Below are 20,849 nucleotides of genomic sequence, written 5' to 3'. Positions count from 1 at the left end.
GAAACAGCACCTCAGCCCCGTGGATACTTCTACCTCTGCAGTCATTCTGGACTTTATTAATAAAGTAAGTTTCCAACCTCAAAAACAGAGCTTTAGAAAGCATTATGAAAACTCTTCCTGAGACCATTAATGTGTCAGTAAAAGCACTTGACAGTGTTTTTCAGTAGTAAATCTTTGGAGTCATAATCCCATGAATGAGCACTTTATTAAAGACCTCAAGTTTTTTACTGCCCATATTTTTTTAATAATTTGTATTATTTTGGCAGGAACTTGATCCCAAAGTGAATGTGTTTCACAAGTCTGAACAACATTGCATCATCAGTCATTTACAAGTAAAGACACATATAAAAGAGGAGTAAGTTTTGTATTTTTAATGTGCTTTTGCAATACATTGTCATTTCCTACTGCTCATCTCCAGAAACGCACTTTTATAGACAAACTCAATTCTTCATAATTTTCAAGGCTTGATAATTTGATAACTACTATCTATAATCAAATTAAAATCATTCATTCACTGAGGAAATTTGCATAGCTACTTATTTTTATTGTTCCACTGACAAATAGTATTTGGCACCAGACTTGTATGGAGGAAGTAGCTGTGAATATACATGTAAAGGGGATTACTGATAAAAGCACAACAACATAATGACCAGGGTTCAAGTCACTTTGCCAGTTAATAGCTGTGCATACTTGAGCAAAGTACATAACCTCTCTGAGCACTTAGCAAAATGACTACGCTAATGGCAAGTGATTGATAAATGGTGACTATTATACTAATGATTGCTGATAGTACTAACATAAAAAGTCTGAGAGTCTTAAACTTCACTAAGAAGGTTTACTTATAGGTAGAATATTGAAAGTGTAATTTTGAAATAATTTTATGTATATTGTAAGACAAATCAAATGAGTAAATATTATTATTAATATCCAAAAGATACTAATATAAAGTTAAAAGATATTAATTTATTAAGAAATTAATTTTTATTTTTAAAATTAATTTTAATTAAAAGTAATATTCTAATTAACTCTAGAATATTACTTTTAATTAAAAATACCAGTATTAATTTATTACTAAAAAAAGTATTTCTAGCTCTGTCCACTGAAAGCAATGACACCCCAATAGCAATGAGCACACCTAAAGCCTGAATCTTGGTTTCTAAGCACCATTCCCCAGTAAAAGGAGCCAAAGCTCCATAGAGAATAGGCTGCTTTTAGTTCTGTGGTCTGAAAATTGTAAGTGAGCCTAAGATATCATCTTCTGTCAAAAGGCAAGAAAGCATTGAAAGACTAAAGGAGTCAGGTTATGAGGTCACAGAGACCATCTTGTAGGGACTCGTCCTGGCCAAACATGGAGGATTGGAAAGCCAAAAGGAGAATAATTGATTATAACATAGTAAGTGTCAATAAATAAAAATCCATGTGTCCATAGAATTGAAAACAAAAAGCTTTTCTTTACATAAGAATGTCAACTAATAAGTAGAAGGAAGGATGAAATTAGAATATTACCACTTTGCCACCCCTGATGTAAGTTAATCCAGAAAAGGATCAATGGATGATAACATCACTAGGTCAACTTGATGCAGAACAGAAATAACCTGCCAATGATCACCCCACAGATACCTTACTTAACTGAAGGAAAAAAAATGTACCTTTACACTAAAGAGCTGGGCAATCAAACTTAGTTTCAGCAACAATAGAAAAATCTAACACTGTCTGCTTCTAATGCAATGCAATATGAAATGTACAACTTTGTTTTGGTTTTGTTTGTTTGTTTGTTTTTACAACTTTATTTTGTTTTTTTTTGTTTGTTTGTTTGTTTTGCGTTACGCAGGCCTCTCACTGTCGTGGCCTCTCCCGTTGCGGAGCACAGGCTCCGGACGCACAGGCCCAGTGGCCGTGGCTCACGGGCCCAGCCACTCCGCGGCATGTGGGATCTTCCCGGACCGGGTCACGAACCCGCGTCCCCTGCATTGGCAGGCGGACTCTCAACCACTGCGCCACCTGGGAAGCCCTGAAGTATACGACTTTAGCTTTGAAATATTCTTGCCAGAAAGGTTTAACCTGGGAACTTCCCTGGTGGCACAGTGGTTAAGAATCCGCCTACCAATGGAGGGGACACAGGTTCAATCCCTGGTCCAGGAAGATGCCACAGAGCAACTAAGCCCGTGCACCACAACTACTGAGCCTGCGCTCTAGAGCCCATGAGCCACAACTACGAAGCCCGCGTGCCTAGAGCCTGTGCTCTGCAACAAGAGAAGCCACCGCGATGAGAAGCCCACTCACCACAACAAAGAGTAGCCCCCGCTCGCCGCAGCTAGAGAAAGCCCATGTGCAGCAACGAAGGCCCAACGCAGCCAAAAATAAATAAATTAATTAATTAATTAATTTTAAAAAAGGTTTAACCTGAATCCAATACAGCCCCTAGGTCCAACTTTAAGTGTATAGGGCATAGATGAGCAAGTTAAATAACACCTTGAAGAAACAATCAGACCACTGCTCTGTACTCTGTATAAGTCAATGATATGTTTTGAAAAACTATAAAAGGCTAAACATAACAAATAAATGCAATGAATGAACCTAGACTGAGCCCCAATTTGGGGAAGAAAACAGCTATAAAAGACATTCTTGTAGAAAATGATGAAATTTGAATGTCAATATTAGATGGTTATTGATTAGCTATTACGGTGTAACAAATTAGCCCAAACTTAGTGGCTTAACACAACAAACATTTATTATCTCACAGCACTATGGGCCAGAAATCTGGGACTGAGTTAGCTGGGTGTTTCTGACTCAAGGTCTCTCAGAAGGTTCTAGTCAAGCTGTTGACCAGGGCTACTTTCACCTCAAGATCATCTGAAGGAGGATTCACTTCCAAGCTCACTCACATGGTAGCGGATAGGCCTCGGTTCCTGGGCACCTGGGCCAGGCAACTGGCTACCTGAGGGCCCCACCACATGACAGCTGGTGTTCCTCAAAAGCAACGATGCAAAGGAATTCAAGAGAGTGTATCTAAGACAAAAGCCACAGTGTTTTCATAACCCAATCTCATAAGTGAGATCCCACCACTTCTGACGTATTCCACTCACTGGAAGTGAGTCAATTCATCCAGCCCACAAGGGGAGGGGGATTAAATTCCACCTCTTAAGAAGTACAAAAACCATGTGGGTCTGATAACCTCCAAGGATGATATTGTGGCATTAATGTTGACTTTTAGATGTGATAATGGTATTGTGATTATGTATGGTAATGTCCTTATTCTTAGAATATATATGCTGCTGTAGTCAGAAGCAATACATACGATGTCTAAACCTATTTTGTGTGTGTGTGTGTGTGTGTGTATGCAAAGTAATAAAGCAAATACAGCAAAATGCTAACAACTGTTGCACTTGGGTGGGTAATAAATGGATGTTCATTGTATTCCTGTCTATACATGTTTGAAAATTTCTGTAAGAAAAATTTGGAGAAAAATAATTGAGTTACTTGAATTGTGTCCGCTCAAAATTCATATGTTGAAGCCCTAGCATCCAACGTGATGGTGTCTGGAGATGGGACCACTGAGAGGTAATTACATTTAGATGAGGTCACTAAATGTCATTACCTCCCAGCCTCCAGAACTACGAGAAATAAATGTCTGTTTTTTAAGCCACCCAGTGTATGGCATTTTATTATAATAGCCGAAGCAGACTAAGACAAGGTGCTCAAATGATTGAAGTGACTTGATAACAGTGATAAAATTTTTACTCATTTCACAAAGTTAATGTGACAGAAGAAGAAATCCAGTGGTAAGAAGGGCTTTTGATACAGAGAACTGGGGGGAAATAGAAATTATTATCATTGCTGTGTATCACTTTCATATTCCAACTTCTCATATTACCTCAGCTTGGCAGTGAAGTCACTGTAGACCTGGAAGACCTAAGAGATGATCCCACAAAGATGGCTCCTTCTACTGCATCCCGCCAACTCCAGAACCCCCGTCACAGCCTGTGGGACACCACTGAACCTTCACCCTTCATGGAGCCTCTCTTTTTCAGCATTAGTCATTCCTTAATTTTAAACTCCATCTCCTTTACTCTTCAACTTTCTCTTACGTATTTTATTAACTGATTGCACTAGCTCACTTTTGCTTTTGGAAATTAATTGTTATTATTAATCCCATAATTAGTTTCCTTGACACAAAATTTTTTAAATATAATTAAAGGATTATATAGTGTTAAAAAAATACCGTATTAATTCCCATGCTCAAACAGACTCCAGCTAATCTAAAAGGTAAAGCAATTCATCAGATAAATAAAAGTTTGGAATTAAGAGTCACTTCCCTTTGGCAATATCTCTCAAAAATTACAAACCCCATATCCTTTGACCCAGCAAGTCTACTTCTAGGATTTTTGTCTTGCTGATATAGTCTCACATATGAGAACTGACAGATTATTCATAGCAGCCTTGTGTATAATAGTGTGTAGTGTCTTACCAATTTTTTAAAAAGTAAATAAAAAGAAAAACATAGAGGTGCAGAGTATGTTGCCATTTGTGTTAAAAATAAATAAAAATAAACATATGCATATATATATGTAGAATATTTCTAGAAAGGTATATAAGCAATTGTTAACAGGTTGCCTCTAGAGAGACCAACTCGGTGGCTGGGGGGAAGGGACTGGGGGATAACTTCTCATCACATTCCCCTGTGTCCATTTAGAATTTTGTATCTTGTGAATGCATTACCTACTTGTTCAAAAATTAATTTAAAATTTCTGTAATCCTTACAGTTTAACCAAATAAGACATATTAGCTACAAACTTTTTACTTTTAAGTGTTCTGTATTTCTTTTTTTCTAATTAGAAAGAAACTGTATCCAATGGCCAGATCAGGTCACTGACTCCCATGGTGCCCCAGACCTCCTGCTGAGAGGAGCCTTTGAAATCGCAGTCAATAACACTAGTGCGCTCATCCACATCTGGTTTTCGATTTCTGCTTCATAAACATGATCACAGATGCACACACACGCTCCACATATTGTACCTGGTTCAGCTTCTCTTTCTCTTCAACGCAGGAGGCAGCTTTTTTCTGCTCTCTGTTTACTTCTGAAGCCAGCCTCATGATTGTTTCTCTGCTAGCTTTTGCCTCCATCTCATGGACATTTTTAGTCTCTTCAAGAGTAACGATTTGTCCTTTCACGAATGCGTTTTCCTTGCACAGCTCTCCAAGCTGAAGAGAAAGCAATTACAGCTGTCCCGTAAAAATTAATAATTTCATACCACTCTAAGCAATTCTGATCTATAAACCCCAATGATCTCATTATCACATGACAACAGGGAAAGAGCTATCCCTCCATCCACTCAAAAGATAACTTTTTCAAAGGCAGCCCCTAAATGCTCTTGTTATGTGCAGACCCAGTGGTCAAATTAAAATTAATCAAAAGGTAGCTACAAGGCAACAAGGATGAGAGTTCAGCCAAAAGCTTCCAGACAGAACAAGCATCAACGAGCCCCTGGCTGCGGAATACTCAAGGGCCGGTGATGTCCCTACAGTTACGGCAGGCAAGGAAGCAAGGCGCTCTATTCAGCCCACATCCACTGGCACCAACTGCCTGCAGGGCGTTACCTGGCACAGGGTGGGGACACACAGAGAAGAAAGCAGGACTCTCTTTTTCAAAAAGAAAATCCTTCTTGTTAATATAAGCATAGAAAAATCCTGAATAACATGCTCGAACAATGTATTCAAGGGGTTGGCTGGGAGAATAAGACTTGTATGATTTATAAGGAGGGAAAATAAAACCAACCAGCCTCCTTGGCCCCAGGGAAACAGCCACGCAGACAGCTCAAGGATGTCTGTCGAAAGACCCAAAACTCCTCATGACAGGGTCAGCATTTGCGTTAGGACAATCAGGGAAAGTGACATATCTTTTAGCCTCAGCAATTTGCCAACATGGTGCCCTGCTCCTGACTCAGTGCTATTCCCTCTCTCGTGAACACTTTTCCTCATATTTGTATACTTCCTCTCCAACCTCCTTTTCAAGGTCCCCATCTCAGAGGGGTACTCCTCGGCCGGTCTACCTAAAGTAGCACCCCATGCCTCTAACCTGCTTCACTCTCTTTCCCCATATCCCGATTTGTTTTTCTTCTTTGCACCTTTTACTACATGGGATAATACTGGATATTTGTTTATTTCCTCAGCATCTTTAACCACAACAATGGAAGCTCTAGGAGGGCACAGACTCAGTCTTGTCTCATTCACTGCTGTGTCCCAGCACCCAGAACAGCGTCTAGCACACTATAATCACTCACTAAACGTATGGGAAATGGATGAATGAATTGCCAAATAAGGAATCCCTTCTTTTCTACTGTTTCCTTAGAGTGTGTGTGTACATGTGGTTACAAGGGCTTTAAAAGTAAGGGAATGGCTTTGAAATTGCAGTGGTTTCGTTCACCTTCTCAGGGTAACACCCAGTGAGTGTTCAAGACAGTAGCCTTTTTGCTCTTGGCCAGGGAGATTGTTGGTTGTTTTTTTTTTAAGACAGGGACCTCCTCAGGCGATTGGGATGCTAAAACTCTAGGGTCTCAGGATCTGTTTAAAAATACCGGTTATATTATCATTCAGGTAGGGTGAGGCCAACGGATCAGGAGACATTGAAACTGTGTTACTCACAGTTTCTGAGAGGAAGGGGCACACCATGCCGTGCAGGGCCACCCAGGGAGCACCAGGGCTGGTCAGGAGACAGAGAGAGCCAGGGGAAAACATGCTTCCCACAGGAAGGAATGGGTGAGGCAGGGTAAGCAAGCTAGTCTGACTAATTTCAGTGGGTTCTGGAGTGTAGGAGCCATCTCTAGTTGTCTGGCACCTGACCCTGGGGTGATTAGTTGTATAGTGGCCAGAGTATAAAAGCCTGATAGAGGAAGTGGCTGGGGTATGGGCTGTGTATTGATTGGTTTGCATATGAAAGCTGTGCACCCAGGAGAGTCATTTACTAGGAACTGGCTGATCCTGGGACCCAGTCTTTCCTGGGTCAGCAAGGTCCCAGATGTCAAAGCATTCGAAGTACAGAATATAAAAAGGCGAGATTAATACAGTATTAACACCCAAATTAGCACCTGGAGATTGTCTCTGATGAGGGAAAGGGTACCTGAAAGAAGGAGCTTCTTAATTTCCTTTTCTTTTCCCCACCACTTGGCTTTAAAGATAACCCCCCAAACTACAATGTGAAGTGGACTTTTATTGCCAGGCTCCTGGTCATATGTTACAGAGGGGGAGCTGAATCCAGCACGTTGAGGGTAGCAAACAGACCCCAGGCCTGAGCAACCAAAACCCACGAGTGAGGTGGAACTTCCTGAAGCGAAGTGTTACATTTCGCAGCTCTCACAGAGTTCACGTGGGAGGCTTACTAATAACCCACTGAGGGGAGGCCTTTAAGAACGGCTGCATCGGGCTTCCCTGGTGGCGCAGTGGTTGAGAATCTGCCTGCCAATGCAGGGGACACGGGTTCGAGCCCTGGTCTGGGAAGATCTCACATGCCGCGGAGCAACTAGGCCCGTGAGCCACAACTACTGAGCCTGCGCGTCTGGAGCCTGTGCTCCACAACAAGAGAGGCCGCGATAGTGAGGCCCGCACACCGTGATGAAGAGTGGCCCCCGCTTGCCACAACTAGAGAAAGCCCTCGCACAGAAACGAAGACCCAACACAGCCAAAAATTAATTAATTAATTAATTTAAAAAAAAAAAATACGGGAGTCCATGTATTTAAAAAAGAATGGGGCTTCCCTGGTGGCGCAGTGGCTGAGAGTCCGCCTGCCGGTGCAGAGGACACGGGTTCGTGCTCCGGTCCGGGAAGATCCCACATGCCGCGGAGCGGCTGGGCCCGTGACCCATGGCCGCTGAGCCTGCGTGTCCGGAGCCTGTGCTCCGCAACGGGAGAGGCCACAACAGTGGCCTCTGCCCGCGTACCGCAAAAAAAAAAAAAAAAAAAAAAAAAAAAGAATGGCTGCATCCCCAGTGGTCACTGCAGTGCTGTTTACAATAGCCAAGACATGGAAGCAACCTAAATGTCCATCAACAAATGAATGGATAAAGAAGGTGCAGTACATATACACAATGGAATAATACTCAGCCATAGAAAAGAATGAAATAATGCCATTTGCAGCAACATGGATGGACTTAGAGATTATGATACTAAGTGACGTAAGCCAGACAGAGAAAGAAAAATATCATATGCTATCGCTTATATGTGGAATCTAAACAAAAATTATCCAAATGAACTTACGTACAAAACAGAAATAGACCCACAGACATAGAGAACAAACTTATGGTAACCAAAGGGGGAAGGGGGGGGAGGGATAACTTAGGAGTCTGACACTAACATATACACACTACTATATATAAAATAGACAACCAACAAGAATCTACTTCATAGCACAGGGAACTATACTCAATAATTTATAATAACTTATAAGGGAAAAGAATCTGAAAAAGACTATATATATATAATACATATATATATATATATTACTGAATCATATGTATATGAATCATTTTGCTGTACACCTGAAACTAACACAACAGTGTAAATCAACTATACTTCCATTTAAATAAATAAATAAATATTTTTTTAAAAAAAGAATGGCTGCATGGAAATCTATCAGGAAGCAAGGATATGAAAGGTTTATAAATGAGCAAAGATATGGTGTCCATTCAAATAGCTTCAGGCTCTCTAATGAATCACTACAGTCCAGGTAGTGATATAATTAATTTCCATCTCAATGGCAACCTACCATTAAAGTAGGATTTTTATTTATTTGGCTTTAGTGTAAAATTAAAAAGTACTTTAGAGATAATCTTAACCTTATGCTCAAAAAGTATCCAAAAAATGACACACAGCTGGTTTTGGTTTTGGTTGTGAGTGTGTATGTGTTTCTATCTGTAACTAAAACAAACAAAAATCTTCCTAAAACAAATCATTAAAATGAATAATTCGTTGTATTTGACAACCTAAATACATTTTAGACAAAACAATCAATTCCTTCTGGAGAATAATTAATCTCAAATAATGCTAGAAAGGATCTTGGAATTGAGGCTCAGAGAGGTGATATGTTTTTTCCCAGGTCACACAATTAATGCTGTACTAGGGCTCCTGTCCTGTTCTCCTGCACCCCCAGACTCAACCACAGCTCTTCCTTTATGGCACACTTCAGAATGACCACTAAATGTATAGTCTTTTTAATCTTCATACAAATACCTTTAGAATTAAATCTTCATCTGATGCCTTTTCATTCTTCTTCCCTGGATCTAAGCAGTCATGAAGTTAAGCCAGAAATTCCTCATGTTTCCTGCAATTCTGTGAGACTTGATCCTTATTCTCCTTGTTTTCCTTTAAACATTTTCTGTCGGGCAAATAACAAATAGGTCAAGTTTTAACACCAAAGAAGATAACATTCATCAAAGTTCAGAACTCAAGCTCTCTGTCGGGAAATAACCAATAATCATTTCAACACAACACAGTTTCCCAGACACAGAGCACGATATCGTCTTGCAAGCCCAGTTAAAGAGGGAGAAAAGTGGAAACAACTCTGGGGCACGTACACTCTGCAGAAATGTAGGGAGATCTTTACGGCATGTTAGCAAGGGAGACAGATCTGCCTCCTGTTCCTGACATTTTAGGATCTGCAGAAGTGGAAGGTGGTTCTCTAGATCACACATGGATCCACTCAGCCATGAGTCTCTGTTGTGGCTTCGTGGGAAAGAAAGAGAGTGATGCTACATTGGGTCTAGAGACCATGCTTTGGTCACTACACAATGATCCATAAGGGTTACTTAGAGCTTTCCCTGGCTCATGGCCAAGCATAACTATAATCAAAAATACATCAGAAGCAGGGGATGTGCCCACCCCTGGAAAAGAGAGGTGTTCAATCATCAGCAAAGATCACTATTAGTTTTTGCACATCCAGAATTTTTAAAGAATATTGGAATGGGCCAATCAAGGAAAATCAGTCAATTTATGCTCTGCTGTGAATATTTTATTTCAAATCTCAGATAGGTTTGCTAAAATAGCATAGTCTATTTCTAATTCTTTAAATGTTAAAAACTAAGAGATCATAAAAAACAGACATATTTTAAAGGCAAATTAGGATCATTTCAATAATTTGGCATCATTTTTTAGTACCCTAGATAATAAACATGATTATTGCTTTCCCTTTCTACCATGTTGAGTGTTTACTGCAATTCTTTCACGCTATTCAAAGATTAACAAAGCATGTAATTGCATATACTCAAAAGCATATCATATTTCTATTTAGAAAAAATGTATAACAATAAAAGACCAACATCAATATATCTCTAAGTTCTTATTTTCAGTATATGAAAGGTAATATTTATTCAGTCTCTCTCACTCATTTAAGTCATAGTTAATGCTATGGCTCTGATTTATTTATGTATATGATTCTATATATTTACGCTAAGATTTCAGTCTTACTTCTGTTCCAGGAGTTTCTAAATTATTTCCACTTCTATTTGCATTTCACTTTAACCCAACAAAGTCCCAGGCGTCTGTCATAAAGACATAATCACATAAATGTGAAAATATGAATGCACATGGGTACTCCACTGCATCTTAGTTTATAATAATTTTTTGACTGGAACTAACCTAAGTGTCTAAAGTTAAGAGCAAAAAGAACCTGTTAAGTAAATTATGATATTAACAGGCAATGGAATATCACTGGCCATTAAAAATGATACAATGAAAGACTTTTTAAGTATTTACAACATAGTATTCAGGAAAAATAGTTCCCTACATGATGCCGTTTATGTACAACTGTCTGAAGATCTATTCAACAAAATGTTAGCTATAGCATTTCTGGAATCATAAGGTTGTGAGTAATTTTAATTTTGCGGGGCACTTTACTATATCTTTAAAAACTTTCTTATAATGAATATATATCATTTTATTACTCAGTTGTTTAATAAATATTTATTGGGCACTTACTATGCTACTTACTATGCTTAAAGGTGCTAAAGATACAGTAGTAAACAAAACAGATAAACATCCCTCATAGGGCTTACATTCTAGTTGGGAAGATGGACAATAATCAAAACATAAATGTATGTAAAATGTATAGTATATTATAAAAGGGCTGGAGACAAAAACAATTAAGCAGGAAAGGGAGTAAGAAACATTTGGGAGGAGTGGGGTGAAATTTTAGATGTAGTCGCTAAGATCAGGTTAGTGGCAATGAGAAGTTGTCAAAATTTAGATTTATTTGGACGGCAGAGATAGATGATGAGATTTACTGAAGGATCAAGGAAAGAGAAACAAGGATGATCCAAGATTTTGGCCCTGATCAACTAGAAGAATGGAATTATCATTAAACGAGATTAGGAAAAGCACAGGAGGATTTTATGGAAACACCAGGAGGTATTTTGGACATGCTCCGTTTGAGATGCCTGTTAGACATCCGCATGGAGATGCCCAGTAAGTCGTAAGATATGTGGGTCTTTAAAAAAAAAAAAAAAAAAAAGATATGTGGGTCTTGAGCGCTGGGAGGAGGTCCAGGCTAGATCTAGAAACTACATGCTCGTGGGGGGTCACGAGCATGTAGATCGTACTTTAAGTCATGAGACTGGATGAGAGTGAATTTAGATAGAAAGGAGAAGAGAGTCAAGGACTGAGTGAGCCCTGGGGCACTCCAGTACTTGGAAGTCAAGGAGATGAGGAGGACAAAGCAAGAGACTATGACAGAGAGGCTAGAAAGGTAAGATCAAAAGCAGGGGGGCTTCCCTGGTGGCGCAGTGGTTGAGAGCCCGCCCGCCGATGCAGGGGACACAGGTTCGTGCCCCAGTCCAGGAAGATCCCACATGCCGCGGAGCGGCTGGGCCCGTGAGCCATGGCCGCTGAGCCTGCGCTTCCGGAGCCTGTGCTCCGCAACGGGAGAGGCCACAACAGTGAGAGGCCCGCGTACCGCAGGAAAAAAAAAAAAAGCAAGCACGTGCAGTGTCCTGGAAGCTAAAACAAGAAAGTGGTTCAGGGAGAAAAGCCAACTGTTGGCTCATACTGGAAGGTCAAGTAAGATAGGACTGATCATTGAATTTGCAATGCGCGGTCACTGGTCACCTTAATGAGTGGCTTCAGTGGAGTAGATCTGAGAAAGGAGAGAAATTGGTACAGTGAGTACATATAAACATGTTCCAGGAGTTTGGCAGTACATGGAAGGAGAGAAAGAGGACAGGAGCTGGAAGCATTGGGCTTTTGTTTTTATCTTTATAAGATGAAATAAGTAAAACAAGTATCAAGTATTTTATTAGTAAAGTGATTTAAGTTATTATACACAGAATTTTTAAAGTGTATCTTAAGAACAGGTAGCTCCCAATTTTATCTCAATAATCACCTTTTGTCAGAACTAAGGGTAGAAAACCTAGATTTCCTGAGCTCTCTGCATAAACTGGCAATAAACCCTAATGAGGAGTGTTCAGGGTGGTCTGGGGTGTTTTGGGTTTCCGGGGTATTTTTATAACTAGCTTCTGAATAAACCCTTCCCCCTGTGCACTATTCCTCCACCTCCACTTAAACCTCTACTTAGAGGAAATCTTCCAAATTGTATATATCTAAGAATTTGCAACCCTAATCAATAGGGCATAAACATGCTTAGGACAACGCCATGACATTTAGAAATGAGCTTGGAAAAAATTTTCAAGAGTCCAAAGATACGTGAGGTCAATGATTTTTTCTTTTTTCAAAAATGCAGGGGACACGGGTTCGAGCCCTAGTCCGGGAAGACTCCACATGCCGCAAAGCAACTAAGCCCATGCACCACAACTACTGAGCCTGAACTCTAGAGCCCGTGAGCCACAACTACTGAGCCTGCCTGCCACAACTACTGAAGCCCATGCACCTAGAGCCCTGCTCGGCAACAAGAGAAGTCACGGAAATGAGAAGCCTGCGCACAGCAACAAAGAGTAGCCCCCCTCACCGGAACTAGAGAAAGCCTGCACGGAGCAGCGAAGACCCAATGCAGCCAAAAATAAATTAATAAATTTATTTTTTAAAGTTAAAAAAAAAAAGAAATTAGTATTTTAACACTAGCTCCACTGAGAAGTATATTGAAATATCCTCACTGCAATTTCTCGTCCAGTTCTACAACTTTCTTCTTTAACTCCTGGTTCTCCTTGATTGCAGACTGAGCTGTGATTTTTAGTTCTAATTTTAGAAGTGGAGAGTGCCGCTGATTCTTATTCTAGCTCCTGAACTCTGTCTCTCAAAGAGGTGAGGAGAGACGATTCTCTGGCATTGTTTTCTCCGTAGTTCTCCATTTCAGCTTTCAACTCTTGACAGGAAACTTCTTTGGAAAGCATCTTGGATCGCAGTTCTCGAAGCTAACATGGAAAAGAAGTAAAAGAGGGAAAAGATGTCAATGGTATAAGTTGGAAGTACCTTGAAAAAAACCCAAAGTCATAACTTAAAATTTCAATCTTTTATTCATGACTTCATCTGACTTTACTTTTTTTTTCTTCATATTTGTTTCCACATTATCAGCTGGGAAATTATGCCTTAAATAGGGGACTTCATAGTCTGTCTTTTTCAAAAAACAATTGAGCAATGTCTTGTGGTAATTGAGTCTCACTCAAGAGACATGTGTTGTGTATTTTGCAAAAAGCAATAAAATATTTTGCAATGAGAATTCATTTTCTAAATCTGTATTACTGCTATTGCTGCTCACGATGAAACAAGGAAGCTGCAAGGTAGGCTGTTTGTAATTTCATGGCCATAGCTGTTTCCCAAGTCAATACGGACTATGCGATATATCACAGCATTTCTCCCCCTGGCCTTATGGACCCTTACTGTGGCTGATAAAGAAAAATAATACTCGGATTTCTGGAAAAAATATAGGAGAAAAGGAAAAATCATTATAGGATTTATACTAAGGAAACGTTTTAACTTTTATGAATTCTGTGGCATCAAAATGCTGAACACAGTATGTGCCTTATTAAGCTACCAGATCCACTCCCATTAGAAAACTTTATGAATGCATCTATTTTTTTGGAAATGTAAGTATGCATGAATACACATACACACACACACACACACACACACACACACACACATACACAATCAACTCATCTTTCAGTGGGATCCTGGCAGCCTAGTGAGACTGCTAGTTACCTCACAGGCAAGCCTAGGATTCCTTGGGGCCATCAGGCTATAAGTGCAGTGAGTCTAGAGAGAATCTCCCAGAAACTCCACAATAGACCTGATCCAGGTCAGAGGGTAAATGGATCCCAATCATCTTCCTAGAATTTCCCCCAGACAATCAGAACCACAAGAAAGGGATTCAGATTTCCAACCCCAGAGCTTCAGATTGCAAGCAATCCACATTAAAGGCAGCTACTCCCAGGGATGCTTACAGCCATCCAAAGCCCACACAGCCCAAACCCGAAGTCCCCAGGTGTCCCCAGGTGCTCTCGAGGATGTAGAGCTCCCCTGAGATCCAGAATCCTGCCCACGTCACCCTGCTTTGCATCATGGCAAATGCACAGCCTTTCAGGAGTTCTCCACAGCTAGAGGGTAGGGGCACAATAAGAGAATAAGCGTAAACTTTGCCAAAAAGTTTAAAACTGTTTCCCTTTGTCCTACTTCTAATCACCTCTATACTCTGCTTCACTCCATAAGAAGCTAACAAGGCCATTTGTGAGTTATGAAGACGCAGACTCTCACCTCAGACTGAGCAGATTCGAATTTGACCAGAGTTGCTGCAAGTTCACTCCGGGCAGCCTCGGCCACATTCCGATAGTGGTTTAACTGCTCCCGAGTAACTGTGACTTCCAAGAGATGATTATAAGTTTCCTGATAGGGTTCCCCAAAAGACAAAATATACAAAGGAGAGTTAAACAATCTTTTCCATGCAGCTGTGCAAAGCAAGATTAAGTACAGAAGCATTCTTTGTAGTCCAAATATGTTGGAAAGGCTGCCCAGAGATGTGTTTGGTTCAGATTATTTCATTCTCCTTCTCAAAATTTTAAGGGAAGCAGGAGGCAGCCCAGGAACGAATGATAGGCTCCCCCAGGATGGTAGTGGAGTTTGACTTTTAAGAGTTAGTATGTCCCCTTGGGGGACTTCCCTGGTGGTCCAGTGGGTAAGACTCCACGCTCCCAATGTAGGGGGCTGGGGTTTAATCCCTGGTCAGGGAACTAGATCCTGCATGCTGCAACAAAGATCCCACATGCCACAACAGAGACCTGGCACAGCCAAAAATAAATACATAAATAAAATAAAATATTTAAAAAAAAAAAGATTTGGGCTTTGACACTTTACAGAGTTTCCTTCCGCCCAACTCCAATGTTATTTGACCTCTGACCAGAACAGATAGCATCAACAAAGAACCACCAGAAGAGATGGCTAACAGGAGGCAGTTTTTATTGTTCTTCTATTTCCAGACTACAAAGATTATCAACTCATCTCTGGTCTGCTGAATAAGTGTTTCAGGTGTTTATCAAAGAGACCCTGTGATTCAAGTATAGAAGTCTGTCTCCTTCATAATTATCCACTATGCCATTTATTCTCAATCTCATAGCCTATCTTGGTTTTTTGTTTTTGTTTATTTATTTATTTATTTTTGGCTGCGTTGGGTCTTCGTTGCTGCACGCCGGCTTTCTCTAGTTGCGGTGAGCGGCAGCTACTCTTGGTTGTGGTGAGTGGGCTTCTCATTGCGGTGGCTTCTCCTATTGCAGAGCTCAAGGGCTCTAGAGCGCAGGCTCAGTTGTTGTGGCGCACGGGCTTAGTTGCTCCACGGCATGTGGGATGTTCCCGGACCAGGGCTCGAACCCGTGTCCCCTGCATTGGCAGGCAGACTCTTAACCACTGCGCCGCCAGGAAAGCCCTATCTTGGGGTTTTGAAGGTTACTCAGATGAATGCCTGAGGCCAGAGATAGTGGTCATGCCTGGAGTCCTTCTCCATCCAGAAGGGAACAACTCCCAGCTCCACTGACGGCTGCCAATGCAGAAATATGGATCCCAGCGTGGCCTCATTACTCTAATTTTTCAAGACAAGTCCTATATTTGGGCTTTTTGAAGTAAAAATTCCCAGTTTTTCCCTCTGGGTAATTAATTTAAATTAAAAAAAAAACACCATATGATCCCAATAAACACATCTGCAGAGCAGATTTGATGGGTTTGGGCTGTGGGTCAGTATGTAACCTCTGGTTCTGTTTCTGTCCGATTCATGCCATAACACCCGCTTTCTGAAAGAATTATTCCAGAGTTTGGACAGATACCCACCTCTATGAAGTTTCCAGGGCCTGGGGTCTTTGTGAAAGACATACAAGAAAGCCATTCATTTTTGAAGGAATATGAAAGAGGTCACATAAAGGAGGGTTTCCCTGGAATATCTAGTGTCCTCGGGGGACACACCAGTAAAACCTGTTTATGATTCTGCCCGGCTACTGAACTGCCAAAGACTACTGTTTGGAAATACTCATGAATGCAAAGTCATCTTAAAGCCCTGAACTTCACAACAAGCGTTGTCATGACTAGTGTGTTTCAATCCACAAAATGCTAAACAAAACCTTCAGCGCACTTAGTAACAGCCAGTGTTTGTCAATTACAACATATGCAAGAAGATGGTAGGCATGTACTCCTGGGGAGAAAGCATAAAACAATTAACTGCATCTGTTAAGAGAACCACATCCTGTTCAGCCTCACCCAGCATTCAGAAGGAACTTTTCCACCCTAAACACTCCAGCAATATTTTCCAGAATAAGCCATGTGAGGACCTAGGTCACCTACAAGAGGTCTGAGCTACAGCACGTATGGACCATTTTCTAAATTTCCTTAGGGAAATAAGTTTCTTAATGGCCATGATTATTTCTTTCATTGACTAACATGATTTTTTAGGACATGACAGAGTCATACTATAATTTTATATCTCTTTCTTATGAAAAAATAGTGTCCGTTGGATATAATATTAAGAGCCCCTGAGACAGTTCAGAAGTGGGCCTTTATTTGAGGAGGTTACAGTGTAATGCAGGACACCACCAAAAGCATTAGCGTCTTCACGTGCTCATGGGCGAAAGAAACCACATATTAAGATATTATTACCTTTGACACTGGAGCAGGGCCTACGTGAGGAGGACTCTTGATTACTGAGTTTAGAAGACAGGCGCTAGGATCTAAATCACCTTTCAAAGTCCAGCAGACTCGAGATTATTCAACAGCAAGTGTTTACAAAAAGCCTGTTCTGGGTCAGGCACTGAGCTTACAGTCTAATAAGAAAAAGAGCATTTATCAAACAACCACACTGGTGATTGTGTAATTACAAACTGAAATAAATTCAAGCAAAGAAAGAAACAGACAACAAAGGAAAGTGACTTAAAATTAGGGAGGTGGAAGGAAAGATTTCCCTAAAGAAGTGATGATTAAATAGAAATTAAATAGGCAAGAGGTACTGAAACAGGAGCAACCCACATCTTTCAAATAGCCAGAAGTCCGAGCAAAGGTCCTGTGGCAGGAGTATGCCCTGTGTCATTAAGGATCAGAGAGAAGGCAGTGAGGCCTTCTGAGGGGTCAGAGCAGGTGAAGAATACTGGCAGCAGGGCTCGAAAGACAGCCCTGAGCCCATTGATATATTTTAGTACCTGACAGGGCTTCTTTTTAAAAATACTCCTCCTTGGCTATTCTTACGTGTTCATTTTACCATATGAAATTTAGAATCAGCTCATCAAATTCCAAAAATTCCTGTTGGTATTTTTATTGGGAGCATGTTAACTTTATAAATAAACTTAAAGAGAATTAACATCTCTTAAATGTTGAGCTTTCCAAATAAAATCATCTTTTTTCCATTTGTTCAGGAATTCTCATATGTCACATATGTAGCTGTGATGGTTAATTTTATGTGACAACTTGACTGGGCCACAGAGTGTCCAGATATTTGGTTTAAACATTATTCTGGTTGTGTCTGTGAGGATTTTCTGGATGAGATTAACATCTGAATCAGTAGACTGAATAAAGCAGATTGCCCTCCCCAATGTGGCTGGGCCTCATCCAATCCACTGAAGGCCTGTATAGAACAAAAAGCCTGAGTAAGGGAGAATCTGTTCTTTCTGCATGTTTTTGAGCTGGGACATCAATCTTCCCCTGCCTTTGGATTCAGACTCAGACTGGAATTTACACCTTCAGCTCTCCTGGGCCTCCAGCTGGCCTACTGCAGATCTTGGGAATTCTCAGCCTCCATTATTACTCAAGCCAATTCCTTGTCATATATATATATGTATATATATATGTATATATATATGTATATATATACACACACACACACACACACACACACACACATATACATACATATACATCCTACTGGTTCTGCTTCTCCAAAGAACCCTGACTGAGCCGCAGGGACACCTCTGTGTTGAGCTGGGCTCTGGAGTATACCACACTGACATAAATCATACCAATGTTTTCTTTTTTTTTTTTTTCTGTTGCTATACCAATGTTTTCTTAAGCAAAAATAAACAAATGGGACCTAAACTTATAAGCTTTTACACAGGAAAGGAAACCATAAACAAAATGAAAGACAACCTATGGACTGGGAGAAAATATTTGCAATGTGACCGACAAGGGCTTAATTTCCAAAATATACAAACAGCTCCTACAACTCAATGACAAAAAATTAAACAACCCAATTAAAAAATGGGCAGAAGACCTAAACAGACATTTCTCCAAAGAAGATATACAGATGGCCAATAGGCACATGGAAAGATGCTCCACATTGCTAATTATTAGAGAAATGCAAATCAAAACTACAATGAGGTACCACTTCACATCGGTCAGAATGGTCATCATCAAAAAGCCTACAAATAACAAAAGGTTGGAGAGGGTGTGGAGAAAAGGGAACCCTCCTACCTGTTGATGGGAATGTAAATTGGTACAGTCACTATGGAAAATACTCAGTAGTATCAAGGTTCCTTCAAAAAAAAAAAAAAAAAAACTAAAAACAGAGTTGCCATATGGAGTATACCACAGAAATCCATTCCTTCAAGACACTCTGAGGTAGCTTGAAATGAGAAGAAATGCACAGCAGTAGCATGAGAGGATTACAAGGATAAGAAAAACAATATGAAAACTGAAAGAAGACATGAATTAATTTAGTTATGCCTACGCTTTTCCTCTTAGCCCTTCCTTGGCCGTCCCATAGATCCTTATGTAGTCTTCTTCATATTTGGCTTGGATTTCTTCTTTGACCTGAGTTGTTTTAAGGGCTTAGTTGTTTTTGTGGCTCTCTGTCCTCAGAATTTGTTACGATGTCTGTTTTATTGCACTGTGCTCAGACAACCCAACTGTATTCCAGGCTGACATTCACGGGTGTACACCAGTGGGGTGGACCAATGTCCATTCAGAACTGGGTCCATTCAGACTGGAAGGTTGTCCTTCTTATACCAGCCATTACACATTTTCACCATCATCCTTTTCTATATTATTTCTACTTCAGGGAATTTATCAAGGTTTTTGTGAATACTCAATTTTATGAACATCCAATGGGTATTTAAAAGGAAGGTATATTCTCTATCTTCTGAGCTTGAAATTCAATATGTATCAATTAGTTCTACTTTATTCATCATTTTAATTATGCATTTCTAGTCTTGTCTAATTTCTACGCTAATTTCTACTCTATCCTGGCTCGAGAGAGGTGAGCTAGAGCCTCCTATTACTACTATAATTCTCTATCACCTTGTAGCACTTGTATTCTTGCTGAATGAACACTGGTACTGCTTGACTTGGTGCAAAGATTCAGAAATTTCATATATTCGTTGTGAATTATACCACGTAGCACGGTAATGTGCCATTATTTGTCTGACCCTTTTTGCTCATAATTCAACTTTTTCCAATATTGAGATCATGACTCCTGATTTCTTTTTGTTTGCATCTGACTACATATACCTTTGTTCCAGCTTTTTATTGTCAACCTTTCGGTATCACTTTGTCTTGGGTGTCTTATATGTAAATAAAGTTGGTTAAGCCCTTTGGATACCCTTCCAATTACACTATATCTATTAAAAATTTAAATGTAAATACTATGACCCAGCAGCTCTACCTCTCAATTATCTCCCCTTGAAAAACAGTCACATATGTGCATAACGATATAACAGCAAAAAAGAGGGGGTGTGTGAAACAATATAAATTCCCATCAACAAGGCAATTACTAAAAAAGGCACTCCCAAACTATGAATACTAGGCAACAAGCAGTAGGAGATCGTGCTGTATGTTTGGGCATAAGAATATCTCCAAGATATACCACTGAACAAAAGTAAGAAAGTACAGATCCACAATTTGATACCTTTTTTCATAAAACACATAGGGAGGGAAAGCACTGTCTTTTCTATAAATGTATTTAGAGAAGAAAAAGAGAAAAAGGTCTGAAGGGACACACATCACCTTAATAACAGTCCTCACCTCTGGAGCCGACAATAGTATTGGAGCTGGGAGGGGAAAGGCTTTGTTTTTTTCAAGAAGGATATATTTATGCATTATTTGTATAATTAAATATAATTTAAAGAAAAGAAAAATACTGGGAAGAAATGTTACTGTGGTTATCTTTCAGTAATAGGACCACCTTTTATTTTCTTCTTTATTATATGTTTTTATATTTTCCAAATCCTTTATAGTGACTGTACATTAATTTTATAATCAGAGTAAACATCCCCCCTTAAATAGAAACAAAAGGAATAAGGATAAGAATAGACAAAAATCACAAAACCTGCCATGTGGTGCCTTTATGGAAAACACAAGGACAAAGAAACAATCCCAGTAGCATAGGAATTTGAATGCATGTGAGAGCAGACATCTCAGGGGTTTGCTCTTTTAATTAAACCCCCTAAAGTTAGTAA

At 40.0% G+C, this 20,849-nt stretch overlaps 2 protein-coding genes across 2 annotated transcripts in view; both read right to left on the bottom strand.

Annotated features, from left to right (window-relative positions):
• The window catches only part of ESR1 (estrogen receptor 1), a 493,708-nt gene extending 488,590 nt beyond the window's left edge, over positions 1–5,118 (bottom strand). The window contains exon 1 of the mRNA XM_029224354.1: positions 5,017–5,118. The gene's annotated coding sequence lies outside the window, so the exon portion shown is untranslated. The remainder of the gene's footprint in view (positions 1–5,016) is intronic.
• The window catches only part of CCDC170 (coiled-coil domain containing 170), a 54,162-nt gene extending 39,016 nt beyond the window's left edge, over positions 1–15,146 (bottom strand). Inside the window, 5 exon segments of the mRNA XM_029224361.1 lie at positions 5,017–5,202; positions 9,223–9,367; positions 13,092–13,168; positions 13,170–13,349; positions 14,689–15,146. Of these exon segments, the coding sequence (XP_029080194.1) occupies positions 5,017–5,202; positions 9,223–9,367; positions 13,092–13,168; positions 13,170–13,349; positions 14,689–14,910 (810 nt within the window). The 5' untranslated portion in view covers positions 14,911–15,146.
• Between the last annotated feature and the right edge of the window lie 5,703 nt (positions 15,147–20,849).

Source organism: Monodon monoceros, unplaced genomic scaffold (assembly GCF_005190385.1).
Source record: "Monodon monoceros isolate NGI ecotype Baffin Bay Population unplaced genomic scaffold, NGI_Narwhal_1 Super_Scaffold_15, whole genome shotgun sequence".
In the NCBI taxonomy this organism is placed as follows: domain Eukaryota; kingdom Metazoa; phylum Chordata; class Mammalia; order Artiodactyla; family Monodontidae; genus Monodon; species Monodon monoceros.
The sequence above is the reverse complement of the archived record's forward strand: the minus strand, read 5'-3'. Positions and strand labels throughout refer to the sequence as shown.